Source organism: Pristiophorus japonicus, chromosome 9 (genome assembly GCF_044704955.1).
Source record: "Pristiophorus japonicus isolate sPriJap1 chromosome 9, sPriJap1.hap1, whole genome shotgun sequence".
In the NCBI taxonomy this organism is placed as follows: Eukaryota; Metazoa; Chordata; class Chondrichthyes; family Pristiophoridae; genus Pristiophorus; species Pristiophorus japonicus.
The window spans coordinates 209747027-209774391 of record NC_091985.1 but is presented as its reverse complement, the minus strand read 5'-3'; the positions used below and the strand labels follow the sequence as shown (position 1 = coordinate 209774391).

General features: G+C 44.5%; 1 protein-coding gene and 1 long non-coding RNA gene across 10 annotated transcripts in view; one reads left to right on the top strand and one right to left on the bottom strand.

Annotated features, from left to right (window-relative positions):
• Positions 1-10126, top strand: part of LOC139273610 (uncharacterized) — a 70407-nt gene extending 60281 nt beyond the window's left edge. For all 4 annotated transcript variants that reach the window (XR_011595246.1, XR_011595244.1, XR_011595245.1 and 1 more), the window contains 2 exons: positions 3047-3082; positions 8551-10126. This is a non-coding gene — a long non-coding RNA (uncharacterized lncRNA). The remainder of the gene's footprint in view (positions 1-3046; positions 3083-8550) is intronic.
• A 14333-nt stretch (positions 10127-24459) lies between these two features.
• Positions 24460-27365, bottom strand: part of LOC139272825 (uncharacterized) — a 42898-nt gene continuing 39992 nt past the window's right edge. For 4 of the 6 annotated variants that reach the window (XM_070888938.1, XM_070888941.1, XM_070888942.1 and 1 more), the window contains 2 exons: positions 25614-25698; positions 24460-25390 (listed from right to left, as the gene is read on the bottom strand). In XM_070888938.1, coding sequence (XP_070745039.1) covers positions 25334-25390; positions 25614-25698 — 142 coding nt within the window. In that variant the 3' untranslated portion in view covers positions 24460-25333. The remainder of the gene's footprint in view (positions 25391-25613; positions 25699-27365) is intronic. The other 2 variants (XR_011594969.1, XM_070888940.1) reach the window with 2 other exon arrangements.

Here is a 27365-nt window from a genome sequence, read left to right as displayed (position 1 = left end):
GAAGCAAGTCTGCGGGTTGTGCCATTTCCATCCCGGTGGTGGGCAATGGTAGCCGACTGAGGGCATCAGCGCAGTACTCAATGCATGGTCTGTGACGGATTACATAGTCATACGCAGCCAATGTTAGTGCCCATCTTTGGATGTGGGACGAAGCATTGGTATTGATACCTTTGCTTTCTGAGAGCAGTAAAGTAAGCGCTTTGTGGTCGGTTTCGAGCTTGAACCGGAGACCAAATAGGTATTGGTGCATTTTCTTAACCCCGTATACACATGCAAACGCTTCTTTCTCAACCATACTGTAGGCTCTTTCAGCCTTGGATAAACTTCTGGACACATATGCAACCGGTTGTAGTTTGCCTGACACATTTGCTTGCTGTAACACACAACCGACCCTGTACGACAACACACCACAAGCTAGTACTAAACATTTACATGGGTCATATAATACAAGTAACTTGTTAGAGCATATCAGGTTTCTGTCCTTATTAAAGGCTGTCTCTTGAGATTTACCCCAAACCCAGTCATCACCCTTGCGTAGCAATAAATGCAAGGGTTCCAGCAAAGTGCTCAACCCCAGTAGAAAGTTACCAAAATAGTTGAGTCCCAGGAATGAACGCCGCTCCATCACATTCTGTGGTCTGGGTGCATTCTTGATGGCCTCCGTCTTGGAGTCTGTAGGTCTGATGCCGTCTGCTGCAATCTTTCTTCCCAGAAATTCGACCTCTGGCACCAGGAAAACACACTTGGAGCGTTTAAGCCTGAGTCCCACTCTGTCCAGTCACTTTAGAACCTCTTCCAGGTTGTGCAAGTGTTCGGTGGTGTTGCGACCAGTGATCAAGATGTCATCTTGGAACACCACAGTGCATGGAACCGATTTCAGCAGACTCTCCATGTTCCTTTGAAAGATGGCCACAGCCAAGTGAATCCCAAAGGGGCATCTGTGGTACATGAACAGTCCTTTGTGTGTGTTGATACATGTCAATTTCTTTGACGTTCAGCCAGCTCCTGTGTCATGTAAGCAGAGGTTAAATCTAGCTTGGTGAACGACTTTCCTCCTTCTAGCGATGCGAATAGGTCCTCCTCTTTAGGTAGTGGATACTGGTCCTGTAACGAGACTCGGTTGATCGTTACCTTGTAGTCCCCGCAGATTCTGACTGTCCCATCGCTCTTTAGCACCGGCACGATTGGACTGGCCCACTTGTTGAACTCGACTGGCGATATGATCTCCTCGTTGAAGTCTGTCCAGATCGATCTCGACTTTCTCTCACATCATATATGGACTGCTCAGGCCTTGTGATGAATGGGCCGTGGATCTGCACTTTGGCGCCTGTGAAGTTGCCGATGCCTGGCTCAAATAACGCCGGGAATTTGGTTAGCACCTGGGCGCACAAGGCATCATCCCCTGAAGACAATACTTTCATATTGTCCCAGTTCCATCGGATCTTTCCTAGCCAGTTTCTGCCGAACAGCGTTGGGCCATCGCCTGGTACAATCCATAGTGGTAAATCATGCACCATTCCATCGTACGATACTTTCACTGTCGCACTGCTGATAACAGGTATGAGTTCTTTGGTGTAAGTGTGCAGCGTTGTATGAATCAGGCTCAGTTTTGGCCTCTGTGCCTTGTTGCCCCACAGTTTCTCAAAAGCCTTCTGGCTCATGATTGATTGACTTGCCCCCAGTTGCATGGAGACTGGAATGCCATTAAGTTTAACTTTTAACATTATCTGAGGGCTTTTGGCGGTGAAGGTGTGTACCCCATACACTTCCTCTTCATCCTCAGGTTGAATCGCCTCTCCTGCTCGTTCAGCGTGATCCGCGCTGGATCGGTCGTCCTCTGCTGACTCTGCCACGTGGTGAGTCACAGGTCATTTGCACATTCGCTGGAGGTGCCCCATTGTTCCACAGCCCTTGCACACATAGTGCTTGAATCGACATTGATGGGCTCTATGACTACCCCCGCAGCGCCAACTTGGTGTTAATGGATACGCAGTCACACCCTACAGCGGCCTCTGAGTCACCCTAGGCCTGGCCATGTACAGTTCTGTATGCTGAAGGCATTATTTTATGCACAGTACTTGCCGGTGAGCTTTGATGCTGTGAAGATATCTGTTTCGTGTTGTTGCTCGTGGATATGAAAGTCTGGGCTATCATGATGGCCTTGCTCAGATCTAAGGATTCGGCAGACAGCAGTTTGCGAAGAATGACCTCGTGGCCAATTCCAAGCATGAAAAAGTCCCGCAACATTTCCCCCAAAGATCTGGCAAATTCGCACTGTCCCGCAAGGCGTCTTAGGTCAGCGACAAAGCTCGCCATGTTCTGGCCCTCAGAGCGATGGTGCATGTAAAAGTGATACCTGGCCATTAGGATGATCTCCTTCGGCTTGAGGTGTTCCCGAACCAGCGTGCACAGCTCTGTGTAAGTCTTGTCCACTAGTTTGACCAATGCCAGCAGATTTTTGAGGAGGCCATATATCGAAGACCAACATACAGTGAGGAGAATCGCCCTGTGCTTGACCGCCGTCTCAGCCGTGTCCAGCTCGTTGGCCACGAAGTACTGGTCGAGACGCTCAACAAAGGCTTCCCAATCATCACCCTCACAAATCTCTCAAGAATGCCAACCGCAGCCATAACCACGTGAAAGTTCATGATCTGTAACTCGTCGCCAATTTATATGTTCAGAATAACTCCACAAGACTGTTGTAAACTCAAACCATTGTGACCTTGGTCTCTTTAATGTAACTCCAAAGTGAGGAAGCAGCATAGTGGATTGCCTTCTATACCTGCTTGCCCAGGGTGCACAGGTAACCCTTAGGTCTCCCACAGGTGTGCCCCCCAAATGGCAAGTCTTACGTATTGGTGATGTTTGCATACATGACACCATCCACTTGCCGTTGATCATTAGCTTTCCAGATCAGCGAGTTGCTCCACACTTTACTATTGACTCTCGGGCTCTTTCGTGCTGCAAAGTTGAGCCTTGTTTAGTCTGTTTGAGCACTGCCATCGGTCTGCTGTGTGTTAACATTTGTGTTTCTGTCTTATTTCAGGAGAATATGCCCGAGGTGTCAGAGCAGGAGAAAATGGTAAGAAAACATATTTAAAAGCTCTATCTGAATGCACGCAGCATTCATAACAAATTAGATGAGCTGTTGGCACAAATAGTTACAAATGGGTATGATCTGGTAGCCATAACAGAGACGTGGTTGCAAGGTGATCTGAACTGGGAATTAAACATTCAGGGATACTTGACAATTCGGAAGGACAGACAGAAAGGAAAAGGAGGTGGGGTAGTTCTGTTGAAAAAGGATGGAATCACTGCAATAGTGAGAAACGATTTTGGCTCAAATGATTAGGATGTTGAAACAGTTTGGGTGGAGATAAGGAATATCCAGGGGGAAAAGTCATTGGTGGGCATAGTCAATAAGTCCCCTAACAGTAGCAACTTTGTTGGTCGGAGTATAAACCAAGAAATAGTGGGGGCTTGTAAAAAGAGAACAGCAATAATCATGAGTGATTTTAATCTCCATATTGATTGGACAAATCAAATTGGTCAGGGTAGCCTTGAGGAAGAGTTCATTGAGTGCATAAGGGATGGGTTCCTTGATCAGTGTGTAACGGAACCAACCAGGGGACAGGCTATGTTAGATCTGGTCCTGTGTAATGAGACAGGATTAATAAACAATCACCTAGTAAAGGATCCCCTTGGAATGAGTGATCATAGCATGGTTCAATTTCAAATTCAGATGGGGGGCAAGAAAGTTGGATCTCTAACCAGCGTACGAAGCTTAAATAAAAGAGACTACAAAGGTATGAGGGTAGAGTTGGCTAAAGTGGGCTGGGAAAATAGATTAAAGTGTAGGATAGTTGATGAACAGTGGCGTACATTTAAGGAGATATTTCATAACTCTGAAGATAAATATATACCAGTGAGGAGGAAAGGGTATAAAAGAAAAGATAACCAACTGTAGCTAAATAAAGAAATAAAAACAAGGGCATACAAAGTGGCCAAAACAAGTGGGAGGACAGAAGATTGGGAAGCTTTTAAAAGCCAGCAAAGAATGACTCAAAAAAATTTTAAGAAAGGGAAGATAGACTATGAAAGTAAACTAGCACCAAATATAAAAACAGATAGCAAGAGTTTCTACAGTTATATAAAAAGGAAAAGAGTGGCTAAAGTAAATATTGGTCCCTTAGAGGACGAGACCGGGGAATTAGTGATGGGGAACATGGAGATGGCAGAAACTCTGAACAAATATTTTGTATCAGTCCTGATGGTAGAGGACACCAAAAATATCTCAACAGTGGATAATCAAGGGGCTATAGGGGGGGAGGAAATTAACACAATCACTAAGGAGGTGGTGTTCAGTCCGATAAAGAGACTAAAGGCGGATAAATCCCCTGAACCTAATGGCCTGCATCCTAGGGTCTTAAGAAAAGTAGTGGCAGGGATAGTGGATGCGTTGGTTGTAATTTACCAAAATTCCCTGGATTCTGGGGAGGTCCCAACAGATTGGAAAACTATAAATGTAACGCCCCTATTTAAAAAAAAAAAAAAAGGCGGCAGACAAAAAGCAGGAAACTATAGACCAATTAGCCTGACATCTGTGGTTGGGAAAATGTTGGAGTGCATTATTAAAGAAGCAGTAGCAGGACATTTGGAAAAGCAAAATTCGGTCAGGCAGAGTCAGCATCGATTTATGAGGCGGAAGTCATGTTTGACAAATTTGCTGGAATTCTTTGAGGGTGTAACGAACAGGGTGGATAAAGGGGAACCAGTGAATGTGGTGTTTTTGGACTTCCAGAAGGCACTTGACAAGGTGCCTGCACAAGAGAAAAGTTCACGCGGTTGGGGGTAATATATTAGCACGGATAGAGAATTGACTAACCACCGGGAAACAGAGTCGGGATGAATGCGGACCCGATAATGAACCAAGCAGTAACTAGTGGGGTGCTGCAGGGATCACTGCTGGGACCCCAACTATTTACAATCTATATTAATGACTTGGAAGAAGGGTCGGAGTGTAAAGTAGCCAAGTTTGCTGACAATACAAAGATGGGAGGAAAAGCAATGCGTGAGGAGAACACAAAAACCCTGCAAAAGGACATAGACAGGCTGACTGAGTAGGTAAAAATTTGGCAGATGGAGTATAATGTTGGAATTTGTGAGGTTATGCACTTTGGAAGAAAAAATCAAAGAATAAGTTATTATTTAAATGGAGAAAAATTGCAAAGTGCTGCAGTACAGCAGACCTGGGAGTTCCGGTGCATGAAACACAAAAGGTTAGTGTGCAGGTACAGAAAGTGATCAGGAAGGCCAATGGAATCTTGTCCTTTATTGCAAAGGGGATGGAGAAAAAGCAGTGAAGTCTTGCTACAGTTATACAAGGTATTGGTGAGGCCACACCTAGAATACTACATACAGTTTTGGTTTCCATATTTAAGAAAGGATATACTTGCTTTGGAGGCAGTTCAGAGAAGGTGCACTAGGTTGATTCCAGAGATGAGGGGGTTGACTTATGAGAAAAGGTTGAGTAAGTTGGGCCTCTACTCATTGGAATTCAGAAGAATGAGAGGTGATCTTATCGAAACGTATAAGATTATGAGGGGGCTTGATGAGGTGGCTGCAGAGAGGATGTTTCCACTGATAGGGGAGACTAGAACTAGGGTGCATAATCTTAGAATAAGGGGCCGCCCATTTAAAACTGAGCTGAGGAGGAATTTCTTCTCTCAGAGGATTGTAAATCTGTGGAATTCGCTGCCTCAAAGCGCTGTGGAAGCTGGGACATTGAATAAATTTAAGACAGAGATAGACAGTTTCTTAACCGATAAGGGAATAGAGGGTGAAGGGAATAAAGGGTTATGGGGAGTGGGCAGGGAAGTGGACCAGAGTGCATGGTCGGATGAGCCATGATCGTGTTGGAGAGCAGGCTCGATGGGCCATATGGCCTGCTGCTGCTCCTATTTCTTGTGTTCGTTTGTGCTTATGTTCTGCACTCTCTCATTAGACACTTCCAGGGCAGGTACATCACGGGTTAGATACAGAGTAAAGCTCCTTGTTCACTTTCCCATCAATCACTCGCACGGCAGTTACAGTAAGAGTTAGATACAGCATAAAGCTCCCTCTACACTTCCATCAAACACTCCCAGGGCAGGTACAGCACGGGTTAGGTGCAGAGGAAAGAACTCTGTGCACTGTTCCATCAAACAGGGCAGATGCAGCACTGGTTAGATAGTGAAAATCTCACTCTATACCTTCCCATCAATCACCCCCAGGGCAGGTGTAGCACAGTTTAGATACAGAGCAAAACTTGTTCTGCAATTACCATCAAAAACTCACAGGACAAGTGCAGCATCATTTAGATACAGAATAAAGCTTCGAGATACAGCATAAAGCTTCATCTACCCTGGTCCGTCAAACACGCCCACGGCTAGTACAGCACGGATTAGATACAGAGTAAAGCTCCCTCTACACTGTCCCACCAAACACTCCCAGGGCAGGTACACAAATGTTAGATACAGAGTAAAGTTCCCTCTGCATTGTCCCAGCAAAAACTTCCAGACGGGTACATCACGGGTTTGATGCAAAGAAAATATCCCTTTGCACTATCCCATCAAACACTCGCAAGGCAGTACAGCATTGGATAGATACAGAATAAAACTCCATCTACACTGGCCCATCAAACACTCACAGGGCAGTTACAACATGGGATAGCTACAGAGCAAAGCTCTCTCTTCACTGCCCCATCAAACAATCCCAGGGCAGGTGCAGCACGGGTTAGATGCAAAAAAAAAGATCCTTCCAACACTGTCCCTTCAAATGCTCCCGTGGCAAGTACAGCACGGGTTAGATACAGATTAAAGCTCCCTCTACACTGTCCCATCAAACAGGGAAGGTACAGCACCGGTTTGATTGAGAAAAGCTCCCTTTATACCTTCCCATCAATTACTCTATGGGCAGGTGCAGCACAGTTTAGATGCAGAATAAAACGTGCTTTCCAATTACCATCAAACACTCCCAGGGCAAGTACAGCATGGTTTAGGTACAGAGTAATGCTTCTAGATATGGTGTAAAGGTCCCTCTACCCTGGTCCCAGTGCAGGTACAGCATGGATTAAACATTTTATGGGCAGGTACTACACGGATTACAAACGGAGTAAAGCTCCCTCTGCTCTGTCCTATCAAACATTCCCAGGCAGATACAGTAAGAATTAGATACAAAGTGAAGTTCCATCTACTGTCTTATTAAACACTCCCAGGATGAGACAGCTCGCATTAAATACAAAGCAAAGATCCCTCTACATTGTCCCAGCAAGCATTCCCAGGGCAGATACAGCAGGGGTTAGATACAGAGCAAAGTTCCCTCTGCACTGTCCCATCGAACATTCCCAGGGCAGATACAGCAAGAGCTAGATACAAAGTAAAGCTCCATCTACACTGTCCCATCAAACTCCAAGATTATGATTGTGGTATGTTCCTTACCCCTATAGCACCTTGATTATCCACTGTTGAGATATTTTGTGTCCTCTACCTTAAAGACTGATGCAAAATATTTGTTCAGAGTTTCTGCCATCTCCATGTTCCCCATTACTAATTCCCCGGTCTCGTCCTCTAAGGGACCAACATTTACTTTAACCACTCTTTTCCTTTTTATATAACTGTAGAAACACTTGCTATCTGTTTTTATATTTTGTGCTAGTTTACTTTCATAGTCTATCTTCCCTTTCTTAATCATTTTTTGTCATTCTTTGCTGGCTTTTAAAAGCTTCCCAATCTTCTATCCTCCCAGTAGTTTTGGCCAATTTGTATGCTCTTGTTTTTAATTGGATATCATCCTTTATTTCTTTAGTTAGCCACGGATGGTTATCTTTTCTTTTACACCCTTTCCTCCTCACTGGAATATATTTTTCTTGAGAGTTGTGAAATATTTGCTTAAATGTACGCCACTATTCATCAACCGTCCTACACTTTAATCTATTTTCCACATTAGCCAACATCGACCCTCATATCTTTGTAGTTACCTTTATTTAAACTTAGTACACTGGTTTGAGATCTAACTTTCTCGCTCTCCATCTGAATTTGAAATTGAACCATGCTATGATCACTCATTCCAAGAGGATCCTTCACTAGGAGATTGTTTATTAATCCTGTCTCATTACACAGGACCAGATCTAAGATAGCCAGCATTTCAGAGGAGGAGCGGGAGAGGAAACCAGTGATTGTAGAATTAAACCCAGCCGGAGTCAGCACCATCGGGAGAGGGAGAGGAACTCTGTCAGATTCAGCTCATTCAGGGGAGTAGAGGGAGGGGAACCAGTGAGTGTAGAACTGAACCCAGCCAGAATTGATGGTGAAAACTGGGAGTGGAGGAGAAACAGTCTGAAGACATGCGATGGATTTGGATTTCAGCAAAGCAGGAGTGACAATGTGTGGGACAGGGATTTACAGCTTTGGAAGAACAAGAGAGGAAAGAATGTTCCATGGAAACTAGATGTGTCTGTTCTGAATTTCTGTCTTGTACTTACAGTGATGAGTTTTGTTATCTCTTTTACAGCGTATTAGAAGGGGAGATTTTCCGACAGGAAACACAAACCAAACATCGAGTCAAGATCTGACGGAGTCAATCGTTTCATGAGGACCTGAATATCATCAGCCTTTGAATGTGGAAGGAGAAATGTTTGTCTGTTTTGTCTGTGGGAAAAGATTTCAAACATCAATGTGACTGGAAAAGCACCGAGACACACACACCCAAGTGAGAGTGTTCCAGTGCACTGACTGTGGAAAGAGCTTTGACCAGTTACGCAGCCTGAAAAAACATCGCACCATTCACAGTGGGGAGAAACTAAACGTGTTGTGTGTGTGGGCGAGGTTTCAATTGATCGTCCAATCATGGAGAGTCACAAGGATACCCACACCCTGGAGAAACCATGGGAATGTGGTGACTGTGGGAAGGTATTCAGATCACCATCTGAGCTGGAAATTCATTGACGCAGTCACACTGGGGAAAGGCCGTTCATCTGCTCTGAGTGTGGGAAGGGATTCACTCGGTCGTCTTACCTGCTGACACACCAGCGATTTCACACTGGGGAGAGGCCGTTCACTTGCTCTGAGTGTGGGAAGGGATTCATTACGTCATCCCAGCTTGTAGCTCACCAGCGAGTTCACACTGGGGAGAGACCGTTCACCTGCTCTGAGTGTGGGAAGCGATTCAATCAGTCATCCAACCTGCTGAAACACCAGCGAGTTCACACTGGGGAGGCCATTCACCTGCTCTGAATGTGGGGAACGATTCACTCGATCATCCACCCTGCTGATATACCAGCGAGTTCACACTGGGGAGAGGCCGTTCACCTGCTCTGAGTGTGGGAAGGGATTCACTCAGTCATCCACCCTGCTGAGACACCAGCGAGTTCACAAATGACTGCAGGGGTTGGAATCTGCTGTTATTGCTGCTGTTAATCACATCCTGACTGAACCATGTCCATTATGACAGTTGTGGTTTGTTTTTGCTGATGTTAATTTCCCTATAACTGGGCTGGACCTTAATATTCTGGATATATTGCTGATTGTCTTCTCAGGGCTGCAGTATCCATTTCAGAAACGTCGTGTGTTACCTTTCCCCTCAATTCAGCAACTCTCAACAGAAATTTAGTTTGCAATAAAATTATGAACTTTTAGTTTAATCCTAAATCGATCTTTGGTACAAAATCTACAATAGCGTGTGAAAATTTCCACTGAATAAAGTCTGCAATTAGAAAGAGCTTGCTGACAATTCTTACTGACTTGCACATTACATACGTGGCCCCTCCATTATCCACCAGAAAGAAGGGGAATGGGAATTGTTGGGAAATCAGTGTCCCCAAATGTTGCCCCTCCCGTCAGGTGTAGCAATCCCCTCGGTACGGGAATGGAGACAAGTCTAGACCAAAACTGTGCACAGTACTCCAAGTGTGGTCTTACCAACGCCCTGTACAGTTGTAGCAGGACTTCCCTACTTTTACACTCCATCCCCCTTGCAATAAAGGCCAGCATTCCATTTATCCTCCTGATTACTTACTGTACTTGCATTATAACTTTTTGAGTTTCATGTACAAGAACCCCCACATCCCTATGTACTACAGCATTTTGTAATTGTCCCCATTTAAATAATAATTTACTTTTTTATTTTTCCTACCAAAGGGGGTAACCTGACATTTTACCAAATTATAGTCCATCTGCCAGATTTTTGCCCACTCACGGAGCCTATCTATATCCCTTTGTAGATTCTTTGCGTCCCCCTCACAACTTACTTTCCCAACTATCTTTGTATCATCAGCAAATTTGGCTGCATTACACTCGGTCCCTTCATCCAAGTCATTAATATAAATTCTAAATAGTTGAGGTCCCAGCACTGATCCCTGCGGCACCCCACATGTTACAGTTTACCAACCTGAGAATGACCCATTTATCCCGACTTTCTGTTAGTTAGCCAATCCTCTATTCACGCTAATATATTACCCCCAACCGCGTGAGCTCTTACCTTGTGCAGTAACCTTTTGTATGGCACCTTATCGAATGCTTTCTGGAAATGCAAATATATGACAACAACTGGTTTCCCTTTATCCACTCTGCTCGTTACATCCCCAAACAACTCCAGCAAATTTGTCAAACATGATTTCCCTTTCATAAAACTATGCTGACTCTGCTTAACTGCATTATGATTTTCCAAATGCCCTGCCACTACTTCCTTAATGATGGACTCCAGTATTTTCCCAATGACAGATGTTAGACTACCTGCTCTATACTTTCCTGCCTTCTGAATCCCTCCTTTCTTGGATAAGGGTGTTACATTTGCAGTTTTCCAGTCCGCTGGGACCTCTCCAGAATTCAGGGAATTTTGGTAGATCACAACCAATGCAGCCACTATATCTGCAGCCACTTCTTTTAAGCCCCTAGGATGCATGCCATGAAGTCCAGGGGACTTGTCTATCTTTCGTCCCATTAGTTTGCTTAGTACCTTATCTATAGTGATAGTGACTGTTTTAAGTTATTCCTCCCCCCCCGCCCCCCCCCACGCCACCGCAATAGCGGCTTGATTATCAACTGTTGGGATGTTTTTAATTTTCTCTACCGTAAAGACAGATACAAAATATTTGTTCAAAATCTCTGCCATTTCCAAGTTCCCCATTATTAATTCTCCAGTCTCATCTTCTACGGGATCAACGTTTACTTTAGCTACTTGTTTCCTTTTTATATACCTGTAGAAGCTCTTACTGTCTGTTTTTATATTTCTTGCTAGTTTACTCTCATATATCTTCTCTGTCTTTATCATTTTTTTTTGGCGTCCTTTGCTGGTTTCTCAAAATTTCCCAATTCTCTGGCCTTCCACTGTTCTTCACAACATTGTATGCCTTTTTTTTTCAATTTGATACCACCCTTTACTTCATTAGTTAGCCAGGGATGGTTCATCCTTCTCTTAGCATCTTTAGTTCTCACTTGAATAAATCTTTGCTGAGAGTTATGAAATATCTCCTTAAATGTTTGCCACTGCGTTTCTACAGTCTTACCCTTTAACATATTTTCCCAGTCCACTTGGTGTCGGTGATAAGCATTGGTTTATATCACATGTGAGGAGATTGGTGTCAGTGACTGTGGAGTTGGTTCAACCTTCTTTGACCTGACCAAGGCCTTTGACACTGTCAACTGTGAGGGATTATGGAGTATACTCTTCAAATTTGGCTGTCCTCAAAAAATTTGTCACCATCTCCTCTGCTTGCTTCATGATAACATGCAAGCCGTGATCCTGACCAATGGATCCACCACAGACCCAATTCATGTACGAACCAGGGTGAAGCAAGGCTGCGTCATTGCACCGACGCTCTTCTCGACCTTCCTTGCTGCAATGCCACTTCTCACCATCAGTAAGCTTCCCCCTGGAGTGGAGATAATCTATAGAACTAACGGGAAACTGTTCAACCTCCATTGCCTTCAGACCAGATCTAAGGTCATGCCATCCTCTGTCATTGAATTACAATATGCAGATGATGCTTGCGTCTGCGCTCACTCATAGAACGAACTCCAAATCATCGTCAACACGATCACTGTAGCGTCTGAGAGCATAGGCCTTACACTAAACAAAGTTGCTATATCAACCTGACCCCTGTCACACAGCACTGCCCCTGCCCCCGATTATCAAAATCCATGATTTGGCAACATGGACCATTTTTCATACTTCGGGAGCGTACTGTCAACAAGGGCGGATATCGATGATGAGGTCCATCACCACCTTCAGTGTGCCAGCACAGCCTTTGGTCACCTAAGGGATAGAGTGTTTGAAGACCAGAACCTTAAAACTGGCACAAATCTCATGGTCTACAAAGCAGTAGTGATACCTGCCCTCAGACATGCTTCTCAGAAATGGACTATGTACAGCAGGCACATCAATGCACTGGAGAAGTACCATCAACGCTGCCTCTGGAAGATCCTGCAAATCCATTGACAGGAAAGGCGCACCAACATCTGTTCTCGCACAGGCCAACATCCTCAGCATTGAAGCATTGACCACACTCGATCAGCTACGATGGATGGGCCACATTGTCTATGCCTGATATGAGACTCCCAAAGCAAGTGCTCTGCTCGGAGCTTCGACACGGCAAGCGAGCCCCAGGGGGGTAGAGGAAACGCTTCAAGGACACCCTCAAGGCCTCCTTGAAGAAGCTCAACATCTCCACTGACACCTGGGAATCCCTGGCACAAGATGGCTGAAAATGGGAGAGAATAATCCATGAGGGCGTTGAACATTTCGAGTCTCTTCACCTGGAGTAAGCAGAGACCAAGCGCATAAGGCGGAAGGAGCAAACAACAACCCAAGCACTTCAATAAACCGGCACTTCAACCAACGTACTTTCAACCACCATCTAACCAACGTACTTTCAACCACCATCTGACCAACCTGCGACAGAGACTGTAGCTCCCGCATTGGACTTAACAGACATCTGAGACCTCATTTTTAATGTGGAAGCAAGTCATCCTCAACTCCGAGGGACTGCTTTTTATGATGATGATTGGTTTATATCAGACAGGAGGGGATTGGTGTCAGTGACTGTGGGGTTAGTTTATATCAGACAGGAGGAGATTGGTGTCAGTGACTGTGGGGTGGGTTTATATCACACAAGAGGAGATTGGTGTCAGTGACTGTGGGATGGGTTTATATCAGACAGGAGGAGATTGATGTCACGGACTGTGGGGTTAGTTTATATCAGATAGGAGGAGATTGGTGTCAGTGACTGTGGGGTGGGTTTATATCAGACAGGAGGAGATTGGTGTCTGACTGTGGGGTCAGTTTATATCAGACAGGAGAAGATCGGTGTCTGACTGTGGGGTTGGTTTATATCAGACAGGAGGAGATTGGTGTCAGTGACTGTGGGGTTGGTTTATATCAGACAGGAGGAGATTGGTGTCAGTGACTGTGGGGTTGGTTTATATCAGACAGGAGGAGATTGGTGTCAGTGACTGTGGGGTTGGTTTATATCAGACAGGAGGAGATTGGTGTCAGTGACTGTGGGGTTGGTCTATATCAGACCTGAGGAGATTGGTGTCATGGAATCATAGCAGTTTACAACACAAAAAAAGGCCATTTGACCCGTCGTGTCTGTGCGGCCAATAAAGAGCTATCCAGCCCAATCCCACTTTTCAGCTCTTGGTCCATAGCCCTGTAGGTTACGGCACTTCAAGTGCATATCCAAGTACTTTGGTAAATGCGATGAGGGTTTCTGTCTCTACTACTCTTTCAGGCAGTAAGTTCCAGACTCTGGAGGTTATGCGAGGACTGTGTAAAACACTAGTTAGTCCACAGGTAGAATACTCTCACAGTTCTGGTCACCACATTACAGGAACGATGTGATTGCACTGGAGAGGGTACAGAGGAGATTTATGAAGATGTTACCTGGACTGAAGAATTTGAGCTATGAAGAAAGTTTGGATGGGCTGGTGTTGTTTTCTTTGAAATAGAGGTGGCTGAGGGTAGACTTAATTGTGTACATAATTATGAGGGTCCCAGATGGAGTGGATAGGAAGGACATACGAACATAAGGCAAACAAATATAAGCAGGAGTAGGCCATCTGGCTCCTCGAGCCCGCTCCACCATTCAATAAGAATTGATCTGATCCTGGCCTTAACTCCACTTCCCTGCCCGCTCCCTATAACCCTTCACTCCCTTATCATTCAAAAATCTGTCCATCTCCACCTTAAATATATTCAATGACCCAGCCTCCACAGCTCTCTGGGGTAGAGAATTCGAAAGATTCACGACCCTCCGAGAGTGAAATTCTTCTCCATTTCTATTTAAAATGGGCGACCCCTTATTCTGAAACTATGCCTCCTAGTTCTAGATTTCCCCATGAGGGGAAACATCCTTTCTGAATCAACCCTGTCAAGCCCACTCAGAATCTTACACGTTTCAATAAGATCACCTCTCATTCTTCTAAACTCCAATGAGTATAGGCCCAACCTGCTCAACCTATCTTCACATGACAACCCCTTCTTCTCCGAAATCAACCTCGTGAACCTTCTCTGAACTGACCTATTTCCCTTTGCAGAGAGGTCAATAACCAGGGGCACAGATTTAAATTAATTGGTCGAAGGTTTAGAGCGGAGTTGAGGAGAAACTTTTCAAACAGAGTGTGGTGGAGGTCTGGAACTCACAGCCTGAAAGGGTGGTAGATGCAGGAACCCTCACAACATTTGAAACATACTTATATATGCACTGGAAGTGTCATAACCTACAAGGCTGTGGAGCAAGAGCTGGAAAGTGGGATTAGGCTGGATAGCTCTTTCTCGACCGGCACAAACACAGTGGGCCGAATGGTCTCCTTTTGTGCCGTAAATGTCTATGATTCTGTGGTAGTTGTGTTGTAGGGCACTTTAAAAGGCAGTGGCACCTGCTGAATATATGTATGTATGTTTAAAATGGTAAGCAGATATAAAATGGCTGTCAGGGGGGGCTTCGCAAAGCATGATGGGAACTCAGTTGGCCAAGTTAACTAAATTGCTGACTGAGTGCTGACCCTGCAGTGTCTGGTATCAGGAATGTCTTGAATCAACAACTTGAGACAAGATACCATAACAGAACACTGCAGTATCTCGTACGGAATGTCCTAAAATCAATGACTCCAGATAGGGTGCCTAGCAACCATGTTGAGATAAGAAAACTGGGCACCGGCAGAACCCACGAGCAACAGAGATAAGGGGGCCTGGAGAACATCACAAGGACATGAATCAGCCCCAGCTGACATGAACTGAGCATGCAGCCCCCTGATGTACCGGGATTAATACTATTGGCTCAAAGAAACCTATATGTAATCTATAATCATTATGATTGAATTGTGTCCAGCCGATGTGGGCTGAGTAACTGGAATAAACTGTTGTAAAACATATAAATAGCGATGAATTTCTTTGTTCGGCGGAGTGGAGTGCCTGGAGTTGGACCAGAGGCTCTCTCCCCACTGGCGTAATAAAGGCCGTTTTGGCATTGGAACCGACCCCGAGTGTTGAGTGATTCTTCTAGGAAAACATTTGCGCTAACAGTGGTGTAGTCGGCAGGATCCGAAGTCGCTGGATGTCCTTGGTGTAACCGGGTGAGTACAGTTTAAAAAAAAATTATAAAGGGTGTTGAAGGTGAACGCTGGTTGATCAACACGAGGAGACGGTCTAATATCTCAAATGCCTAGCCTGAGCCTGAATTAAGAGGACTTCATCCCACGTGACGGCCAGAAATTAAGTAGGCATAGGGAACACACTTATACCGTGGGATCATGATACCGAGCGACATCTCCCGGACCCAGTAGTGTGATTTGAAAATATACCCCGGAGACCAGGCGGTGCACAGCGACCAACGGAAACCAAACCTGTGAACAGAGTCGACCAACAGACAAAACGGTGCTAGGTAGTCGTTAAGGAGGTGTAGAGCACTGCGGGAATTGCTTAAATGCATTTTAAGAATTGTATAAGTTTGTGTAATAGCGGACTTGTGACCTGACAGTAGCCAGGAGATGATCTACTACAAGTCACACTAGGTAGAAAGCGAACCTCTGAGAGTAGATTCCTAACGGTTCTAGTCCTACCCAGGAATGGCGAATAAAGCAAATAACCTCAAGTGGGGACTGGAAGGGTCCCTTACCCGCCACCTGGCGGAAAAACAAAAGAAACTAATTGAGAGAATGATTAAATGAGAATGGAACCCCCAGGACCTGCCAGCAAATCAGCAGTAATGGTGGGAGAAGGAAAGGAAAGATAAAGATGAAAAAGCTGTGGTCTTGATACTTCGAGCCCATGTAAAATTAACAGAGGAAGTTAATCAATATGTAAGAAATAAAAAAAAAACCTGATAGTGATTATCTTAAATGAAGCACGGATCCAAGAATAGAGCCAGCCAAACAATAAACTTTGTTGAATGAAAAGAGACTTTTGTGAATGTCTGTCTAGGAATGAGATAAAGAATGGAGAAGGGAAGCTGTAATGCCTTTTTAAAAAATAAACCTGTGTGGGTGTCTCGAGGCTGCAGGCTGGGGAAGTACACTCCCATTTTCCTTTGTGTTAAACCTTGACGTGAAAGCTTCTAGCTCAGTAAAGAAATTTTTAAATAACAGATTGGCAGTACAATATTTGAATTGGGATTTTGAGATATTTCAGGTGATTCTCATTGATAAATATTTCGGTTGTATTGGAAAATCTTGGGTTTGGAAGCCTTTTTAATAAAAGTACACATACTGTGTCAGAAGCTGGAGCTTAAAAAAGATGTAATTTATGAGATATAGTGCCACAAAATTGAAGTTACAGAGCAAAAGATTAGAGTTTTTGATCAGCTTCTAAAACAGAAGTTAGGCACAAAAAAAACAGTATTACCATATTTGACATTTTGTAATTCAACAATAAATACAAATTCTACAAAAAGGGAGCAGAAATTAGGATGTGAACAGTGAAGAGTTAATTTTGTTGTGAAGGTTTCAAGTACCACTGGTTAAGAAAAGGCAAAACAAAATGCGATACATTTAAAACAAAAAGTTAAATTTGATCTCTTTTAAAAAAAAATGGTGGAAAAAGACATAACTTACTAAATACTAGTTGATATTGGCTGTGAAAAAGATATTGGTTTAATTGGGAAAAGAAAAAAAAATTGGAGGAGGTAAAAGACACTCTACATTGATAATGATTTTAAATTACGAGAAAGTTTCACTGCAGTTTGAAAGATTTCCAAAATGGACATTGTTTATAAAGAAAAGTCCCGAAGAGTCTAAACAAGCAGGAGGGTTTTGAAAATAACGAGGAGAAAAGATCTAAGGTATGCGAACTCAGCACAGAAAGAAAAAAAACTGGGAATTAGAAAATCTTACTGAATTTTAAAATTAGATTTCAGCAAATAAAATAGCTATTAAAAATGTGTGGTCTCATTTTAAATCAATTAAAAAAAAATCTTTGGCAAGTACTTGAATTAGAAGTTAAGGAAAAAATTGGAGTTTAATCTAAAATGCTATCTTTCCCGATGAGAAGAGTTTTATTATGACCACTTTACTAATGATTTCTGCTGTTTTAACAGATTCCTAATTTCTAAGCAAGTTTTGAAGGCACAAAAATGTGGATGATTATGCGAAATCACGTAATGACATCAGGCCTTCTTACAAACCTGTAAAGGAGTTAACCCTTTTCATTGACAGCTGTTTTACACGGGACCTTAGGAATTTGAATTTCTTAATAAAATAAATAAAGAAGACTCATGTGACAGATAGAGAAAATGGTGGGGTAGTCAGTATAAAAATAAAACAAATTAGCTGGTCAAGAGTTAAAAGGTAAGATAAATAGACTGGAAGAGATTTTAAAAAACGGGACCAGACGGATAGTGCAGTGCGCAGTCATAGCACCATCGCCTATGGCAATAGAGCCAATGTAGCCCACGGTGTGTACGTGTAGTCCACAAACCCAACCTAACAGTAAAGCAGACTGGGATGTTTGGAGGAAGAGTGGTGGCATTGGTGTTGATTGGAGTTTGGATAATATTTAGATGGGCCATCATGCAGGCTCGAGCACAACATGCTCAAATACAAAATCGACGGCAGCCCAGACTGGGACATGACGTGATAGAGATGGTACGACTATAAAGAATATGGATAACCTAACCCTTGCTTCCGATTCCACAGAGTGACCGCGACACAAGTAGACCAGAACCTAACACCTGGTGATGACCAGGCTATCTGTTTAAAATTTGTAGATAAAACACTCACCAAGATGCAACAAGACCTGGGTGTCATGGTACATCAGTCATTGAAGGTTGGCATGCAGGTACAACAGGCGGTTAAGAAAGAAAATGGCATGTTGGCCTTCAAAGCGAGGGGATTTGAGTACAGGGGCAGGGAGGTGTTGCTACAGTTGTACAGGGCCTTGGCGAGGCCACACCTGGAGTATTGTGTACAGTTTTGGTCTCCTAACTTGAGGAAGGACATTCTTGCTATTAGGAAGTGCAGCGAAGGTTCACAGACTGATTCCCGGGATGGCGGAACTGACATATCAAGAAAGACTGGATCAACTGGGCTTGTATTCACTGGAGTTCAGAAGAATGAGAGGGGATCTCATAGAAACGTTTAAAATGCTGATGGATTTAGACAGGTTAGATGCAGGAAGAATGTTCCCAATGTTGGGGAAATCCAGAACCAGGGGTCACAGTCTAAGGATAAGGGGTAAGCCATTTAGGACCGAGATGAGGAGAAACCTCTTCACTCAGAGAGCGGTGAACCTGTGGAATTCTCAACCACAGAAAGTTGTTGAGGCCAATTACCTAAATATATTCAAAAAGGAGTTAGATGTAGTCCTTACTACTCGGGGGATCAAGGGGTATGGTGAGAAAGCAGGAATGGGGTACTGAAGATGCATGTTCAGCCATGAACTCATTGAATGGCGGTGCAGGCTAGAAGGGCCGAATGGCCTACTCCTGCACCTATTTTCTATCTTTCTATGTAAGATGAGACCACAGTGGCGACTTCGACTCTGGGGACTCATGATACTGGGAAACTTAAGGCCCACGCAGGCACTGGATAATATAGACAGATTATGAGAGATACAGCTCATGGAGGAAAGACACAACTGCATGAACTATGGGTTTTGTATACTTTTACTGACGGAATATGCATTTCAGCAGCCAAGGATTGGAGCAAGGACAGAACTTATTTTAATGCATGGCTGCAATTGAATCCGGGTAAGAATAGAGTATGCGTGCAATGCTCCACGGGTACAAGGAGCAGTTGCATTAGACGAAGAGAGGCCGGGGGACCTCTTTTGGAATAATTTGCGCGCCTCCTGCCCAGCCACAACCGTTAGTCACCCACAAAAAAGGGGTGGGGCTGTGTGGATACTATGAGGAGGTAGAGGCTGCCGCAATATCGTTGTATGTATGCTTCTCACCCCCTCCGACACCGCGCCCCATAAGAACCACCACACTGTTGGAATCAATGACGGAATCAATTATTAAGGATGTCATAGCAGCGCATTTGGAAAGAGATGACAGGATAGGTCCAAGTCAGCATGGATTTGTGAAAGGGAAATCATGCCTGACAAATCTTCTGGAATTTTTTGAGGATGTTTCCAGTCGAGTGGACAAGGGAGAACCAGTTGATGTGGTGTATTTGGACTTTCAGAAGGCTTTCGACAAGGTCCCACACAAGAGATTAATGTGCAACGTTAAAGCACATGGGATTGGCGGTAGTGTGCTGACGTGGATTGAGAACTGGTTGGCAGACATGAAGCAAAGAGTAGGAGTAAATGGGTACTTTTCAGAATGGCAGACAGTGACTAGTGGGGTACCGCAAGGTTCTGTGCTGGGGCCCCAGATGTTTACATTGTCCATTAATGATTTGGACGAGGGGATTAAATGTAGTATCTCCAAATTTGTGGATGACACTAAGTTGGGTGGCAGTGTGAGCTGCGAGGAGGATGCTATGAGGCTGCAGAGTGACTTGGATAGGTTAGGTGAGTGGGCAAATGCATGGCAGATGAAGTATAATGTGGATAAATGTGAGGTTATCCACTTTGGTGGTAAAAACAGAGAGACAGACTATTATCTGAATGGTGACAGATTAGGAAAAGGGGAGGTGCAACGAGACCTGGGTGTCATGGTACATCAGTCATTGAAGGTTGGCATTCAGGTTCAGCAGGCGGTTAAGAAAGCAAATGGCATGTTGGCCTTCATAGCGAGGTAATTTGAGTACAGGGGCAGGGAGGTGTTACTACAGTTGTACAGGGCCTTGGTGAGGCCACACCTGGAGTACTGTGTACAGTTTTGGTCTCCTAACTTGAGGAAGGACATTCTTGCTATTGAGGGAGTCCAGCGAAGATTCACCAGACTGATTCCCGGGATGGCGGGACTGACATATCAAGAAAAATTAGATCAACTGGGCTTGTATTCACTGGAGTTCAGAAGAATGAGAGGGGATCTCATAGAAACGTTTAAAATTCTGATGGGTTTAGACAGGTTAGATGCAGGAAGAATGTTCCCAATGTTGGGGAAGTCCAGAACCAGGGGTCACAGTCTAAGGATAAGGGGTAAGCCATTTAGGACCGAGATGAGGAGAAACTTCTTCACCCAGAGAGTGTTGAACCGGTGGAATTCTCTACCACAGAAAGTTGTTGAGGCCAATTCACTAAATATATTCTAAGAGGAGTTAGATGAAGTCCTTACTACTAGGTGGATCAAGGGGTATGGCGAGAAAGCAGGAAGCGGGTACTGAAGTTGCATGTTCAGCCATGAACTCATTGAATGGCGGTGCAGGTTCGAAGGGCCGAATGGCCTACTCCTGCACCTATTTTCTGTGTTTCTATGTTTCTGCCCATGGAATTGCCATGCCCAACAATTACCAGGGGACCAGAAAATGGGATCGTACTGTCCAATGAGTGCGAACTATTGTATGATAATGTAAAGCATGAAATTGTGCCTGTCCTGATCAATATCTCAGGTATACAGATACCGGAATATTGTACAGAGCAGGCAAGAAAAATGTATAATGTATTAAGTAAAGTTGTAATGCAGCAGGCTGCCGATGCCATGGGTGCCAGTAGATTCCGAGGACAGGAGCCAGTTCATAGGACTAAGAGGGGAATAGTTAATGATGTCGCTACCGGTTTTAATACAGGAACCTCCGTAGCAAACTCATTGGACAAACAAAGGCTAAATGAAAGGGTGGAACAGTTTAGAGGGGTGATGAAGGGACTATTAGAACGGGTAGAGCAGAATCAGGAAGATCAAGCTGAACTAGGGAAAGAGAGTGCCGAAATCCAATTGGATGGCATCTCGGTCCTGGAAGCTCACGCAAAAACCATCAATCACCTTACTGACAGAGAGAGAGAAGATACCGGAAAACTTAGACAGGGGCAACTCTGTCACGCTTATGGCCTGCGGATGATGTGACAGATACAGTACAACTTCGACCAGATCCAAAGGGGGGAGGTGCCCGATTGGATAGACAGCTCGCATTTGGCTCAGTTGGTCAGTCAGAGGGGGACATTGGACAACTGTACTCTGAAGGGACTGACCAGAGTATACCCAGCGATCTCAGATTGCCAAATGGGTAAGAAACCTCGAATAGGAATAGTTCTGATGATCCCTATAGCCACACCAGATTCGGGACCATTTCCCCTGTACCAGCTAGAGAATATCGGGGTAATACAGGAAAACGCCTCCCTCTGTTACTATTTGACAACAACCTCCGCCATTTGCCGAAATGACACACTCACCGGGATTTCCCTATCGGGATGCAAGCAAGGGGGGGGGAGATTACAGTGTATCCTCACCCGGTGGACCGAGGGGAACTAGACGTGTGCAGGTTTAACCGAACCGACGGGTGCATATTAGAAATAGTGCCCGCACACGCGCACTTCACTAGGGCAGGCTATGGAGGAAAGGGACGGTACTGCATCTCTACCACAGAATGTTCATACCAGTATAATGACCTACAGTGCCCGATCCCACAGCCAAGCATTTGATTTACACCACTATGACCTGTCACGATTAGGCAAGCCCACATCACCCAGGTTAGACGTTGAAATACCGAAACTATTAATGTGACCGACCAACTCCATGATCACTTGCAGGATTGTGACAAGCCAGATCAGGTCCCCATCCCACATCAAGCTGAGGTATTAAGGGAACTGAGGTTCAGAGTGGGCCAATCCATAAAGCTCTACCACCAATTGCAAACTAAAATCAAAGTACTGGAAGAGGATATAGACATAGACTTACAAGACCAGAATTGGTGGAGGAAGGTTTGGGACTGGGGAATGAATGTCAACATTGACCCCTGGATTCGAATAACTTCACGCATACTAGTCGGGGTACAACTGGTCCTAGCAATAACATGGGGCGTCATGGCCTGTCAATCATGTAAGCACCACGCACGCCGAAGAAGGACCCAAGCCAGGTCCCAGGAAATTAAAAACGCCTGTCTGACAGAGGGGCACGAGGATTTGACCTTTATTAATTTGATCTAAGCAATCAGAGCTCTCAAAACCACGTGACTGGCCAGCATGTTGAGACAGGGAGTACCGGGCGGTGCATAATTACCTATCAAAAGGGGTGGGTAGTATACGTTAACAAATGTTGTCGGTTAAAGGGGACTAGGATTAGTCCCTTACCGAAAGGGGGGATTGTTGTAGGGCGCTTTCAAAGACAGTGGCACCTGCTGAATATATGTATGTATGTTTAAAATGATAGCCAGATATAAAATGGCTGCCGGGGGTAGGGGGGGGGGGATTCGCAAAGCATGATGGGAACTCAGTTAGCCAGGTTAGCTAAATTGCTGACTGAGTGCTGACCCTGCAGTGCCTGGTATCAGGAATGTCTTGAATCAACAACTTGAGACACGATACCATAACAAAACACTGCAGTACCTAGTATGGAATGTCCTTAAATCAATGACTCCAGATGGGGTGCCTAGCAACCATGTTGAGATAAGAAAACTAGGCACCGGCAGAACCCACGAGCAACAGAGATAAGGGGGCCTGGAGAACATCACAAGGACATGAATCAGCCCCAGCTGACATGAACTGAGCATGCAGCCCCCTGATGTACCGGGATTAATACTATTGGCTCAAAGAAACCTATATGTAATCTATAATCATTATGATTGGATTGTGTCCAGCCGATGTGGGCTGAGTATCTGGAATAAACTGTTGTAAAACATAAATATCGATGAATGTCTTTGGTCGGCAGAGTGGAGTGCCTGGAATTGGACCAGAGGCTCTCTCCCCGCCGGCGTAATAAAGGCCGTTTTGGCATTGGAACCGATCCCGAGTGTCGAGTGATTCTTCCAGGAAAACATTCACGCTAACACAGCTGCACCGATCTAGTGCACAGATGTACCGCAATGTGGGCAGTCCCGTGCTGCCCCTGGGCCCCGGTCCCAAACTCATGCCTCCCCTGGGCCCCGATCTCATACCTCTACAATCTATCACAGTTTCTTTACCCCTCTCGCCACTCCTGCTGTATCTGCCCACACTCCAATCAGCGACATGGACCTTGCTGATGTCACTCTTCGTTGACGTTGCCCTCCTGCACCAGCTCGGACTGTACCTTGTAGTGGCCTCCACGCTGCTCCCTGGACCACACGCCGCTCCTTTTATGGTGCCAACCTGCTGCTGAGGGTTTATTGCAAGTCGGGGCCTCCACGCTTCTCCCTGGGCCGCACGCCATTCAAGTTATTGCCCCGACTCTGAAGTAGTTTCTTGACAGGTCGCAATTTCCACATTTTCGCGCTTGCGCTTCGCACATGAAAACCTTGTATGCATCTGTAACGGGCGCGCAAATTACGGCCCATTATGTTTGGGTACAGTATATGATATGAGCAATTTCAGATAAGGCATGTGGTAAGTGCATCATACTTTGGAGGAAAAGGTTTACTGTGGACATCTGTTCCCCCAAATGTCCCACCACTGGGGCTTTGCACATCTATTGTAGTCTAATTTATAGAGACTGATTGCTATGATTAGTGAACAACCCAATTATGGTTGTATCCTGCGACGACCAGGATGATAGACGGTAAAATAGATGGAATGTTGTCTTTTTCATCTTGCCATTTCTAAGCTCCAATGTAAACACTGTGAATGACAGGACTAAAATAAATTGTGTTACCAGAACTGAACTGTTCTGTGTTGCCATATTATTACCACAGGTAAACCAAACTCTGCCAGCGGAACTGAGCCATATTCAATGACCAGCAATGTGGTACAGTCATGTTACCATAACTTTGTTATAGAACGCATCTGCACTTTGAATCTGTTACTAGAACTATTAACGCTTTGTTACCAGAACTGAACATAAATGTTACCGGAAGTAGCCACATTTTGTTACGAACGGAACTGCACTCACTCAATTATAAAGGTCACACTTCTGTGAAATAAATGAGAAATGAGAAACATTCTCTTAACAAAACTGAACCAAACTGTTACTGAAAGTAGCCACACTTTGTTACCAGAACTGAACCGCACTCAGCTATACAGGTCATACTTCGGTGAAATAAATTTCTTCAGGTCTAAATACATGTCTCGCCGGTGTTATTATCGGAAATACACAACTCAAACGCATTTGGATCTGTATAGTTCCTCGGACAGACTTTTGACTTCTGAATTATTTCAGCGAGCAGCAGGCCACTGGGTAAGCAATTATTGCAGAATAATTATCTTCTCAACCGAGAATGCAAATAATTCCAAACCAATATGTGGACACGGACGAGGAAATCCACGAAGAATGATCCTTAGGATTTGGGATTACTGTATTGAATCCTGTTCTTGGCTCACGGTGCAAGGTTTTGCAACACGTAATCTGTTGAAGAGCCAGAGGTAAAATTTCTGACCTATGTAACGGAATATACACCGAGCTATTCGAAATTGAGACAGGAAGAACACTCATCAAAATGCACTCATTGATTGAGGCCAAACTTGTAATTTATAACTCCATAGTTTTTAGGAGGCAGGGGTTGAGTGATAGATATAAACATTACCACAGTATTCAGGATATGAGACCAGTAAATTAGTACTTAGAAAAAATGGGACGAATCTTGAGTCCAAGATACAGCATAGGAAAAGAGTGTGCCGGCTGAAGCATGAGGGCCACAATAAGGGAAGGAAGTGAATAGCAGATACAACAGTCAGGTGGATGTGAGGGAACTGACTCCACGGGATGTCCTAGTTAGCTGGGAGAAGCTGCTTCAGTTCTGCTGGAAGATTTATTAATCATAGCTTCTCCTGGCAACCCAGAGTTAGAAATCTCATTGTGTTATTATCTCAAGGGAGGCACTTTCCAAAGTTCTACCGCTGGTCAGTTTTAGTTCAGTTCCTGTTCAGTGACGCATTGACAGAGATACATCTCATAGAGCTGTGCCTGCAACAACGAAAGGAAAGTTTCCGTTTTAATAAAGGAAATTTAAGAATTAATAATATCAAACATTGGAATATTTCTTGAAGTTAATTGTCGCGAGCTAGACATGCACATATAGAAGGTAAATACTTGGCCAATAAAAGGCAAATGTTAAATGTAGATATAGAGAATAAGATATGTAGACTTTTATAATCGGAGAGAGAACAGGAAGAAAGGGAAAATTCACCTTTTTCTCAACCACAACACATTGGACATAGTCACAGTTTGCCTTTAGTTTCTTTTTCTCCTTCCTCGATAGAGTAGTTTTGGTGCTGAAAAATGGAGGCAGAAATTCAGCACAATCCAGGATACCATGTGCATGAGCAGTTTCCTGCCTCCTCAGTCACAATCTAGCATTATTTAACATCTGGAAAACTGTACCTGCAGAAATCATCCTCTATGATTAAATGCCTACACCTCTACTGATGATTATCTCTCTCTCTCTCTCTCATGCTCGCTGCATCTCTCTTCTCTCTATCTCTAGTTTACTCTCTCTCTCTATTTTCCCTGTTGCTCGCTTGGTCTCCTCATTCTCTTTTTCTGTATCTCATTCTTCTCTCTCTCACTACTTCGTTATATATCTGTCCCCATTTCGCCTATATTTCTCTGTAAGCCCCCTCTCTCTATTTCGAGTGTCCCTGACTATTATGTGTGCAGGAAGTGTATCCAGCTGCAGCTCCTGACAGACCGCATTGCGGCACTGGAGCTGCGCATGGGTTCACTCTGAAAAATCCGCGATGCTGAGGATGTCATGAATAGCACATTGAGTGAGTTGGTCAGACCACAGGTAAAGGTTACATAGGCAGATAGGGAATGGGTGACCATCAGGAAGAACAGTGGAAGGAAGGTAGTGCAGGGGTCCCCTGCGGTCATCTCCCTCCAAAACAGATATATCACCTAGGGTACTGTTGAGGAAGATGGCTCATCAGGGGAGGGCAGCAGCAGCCATGTTCATGGCACCATGCGTGGCTCTGGTGCGCAGGAGAGCAGGACAACTATAGTGGTAGGGGATAGAAATGTAGGGGAAGAGATAGGCGTTTCTGCAGCCGCTAACGAGACTCCAGGATGGTATGTTGCCTCCCGAGTGCAAGGGTCAAGGATGTCTCGGAGTGTCTGCAGGGCATTCTGGAGGGTGAGGGTGAACAGTCAGTTGTCGTGGTGCATATAGCTATCAATGATATAGGTAAAACACGGGATGAGGTCCTACAAGCTGAATTTAGGGAGCTAGGAGTTAAATTAAAAAGTAGGACCACGAAGGTAGTAATCTCATGATTGCTACCAGTGCCACGTGCTAGTCAGACTAGAAATAACAGGATAGTTAGGATGAATACGTGGCTTGAGGAATGGTGCAAGAGGGATGGATTCAAATTCCTGGGACATTGGAATTGGTTCTGGGGGAGGTGGGACCAGTACAAATGAGACAGTCTGCACCTGGGCAGGGATGGAACCGATGTCCTAGGGGGAATGTTTGCTAGTGCTGTTGGGGAGGATTTGAACTAATAGGGCAGGGGGATGGGAACCTATGCAGGGAGACAGAGGGAAGTAAAATGGGGTCAGAAGCAAAAGTTTAAAGGAGAAAAGTAGAAGTGGAGGACAGAACAATCAAAGGCAAAAATCAAAAAGTGCCACATTACAACATAATTCTAAAATTATGTAATCCTCGAGTGTTAAAAAAAACAAGCCTGAAGGCTCTGTTGTCAATGCGAGGAGCATTCATAATAAGGTGAATGAATAAACTGCACAGATAGCTGTTAACCAATATGATGTAATTGAGATTATGGAGACATGGCTGCAGAGTGACCAAGGATGGCAACTCAACATCCAAGGGTATTCAATATTCAGGAAAGATAGACTGAAAAAAAAATAGGTGGGTAAGCACTGCTGGTTAAAGAGGAGATTAACGCAATAGTGAGGAAGGACATGAGCGTGGATGACATGG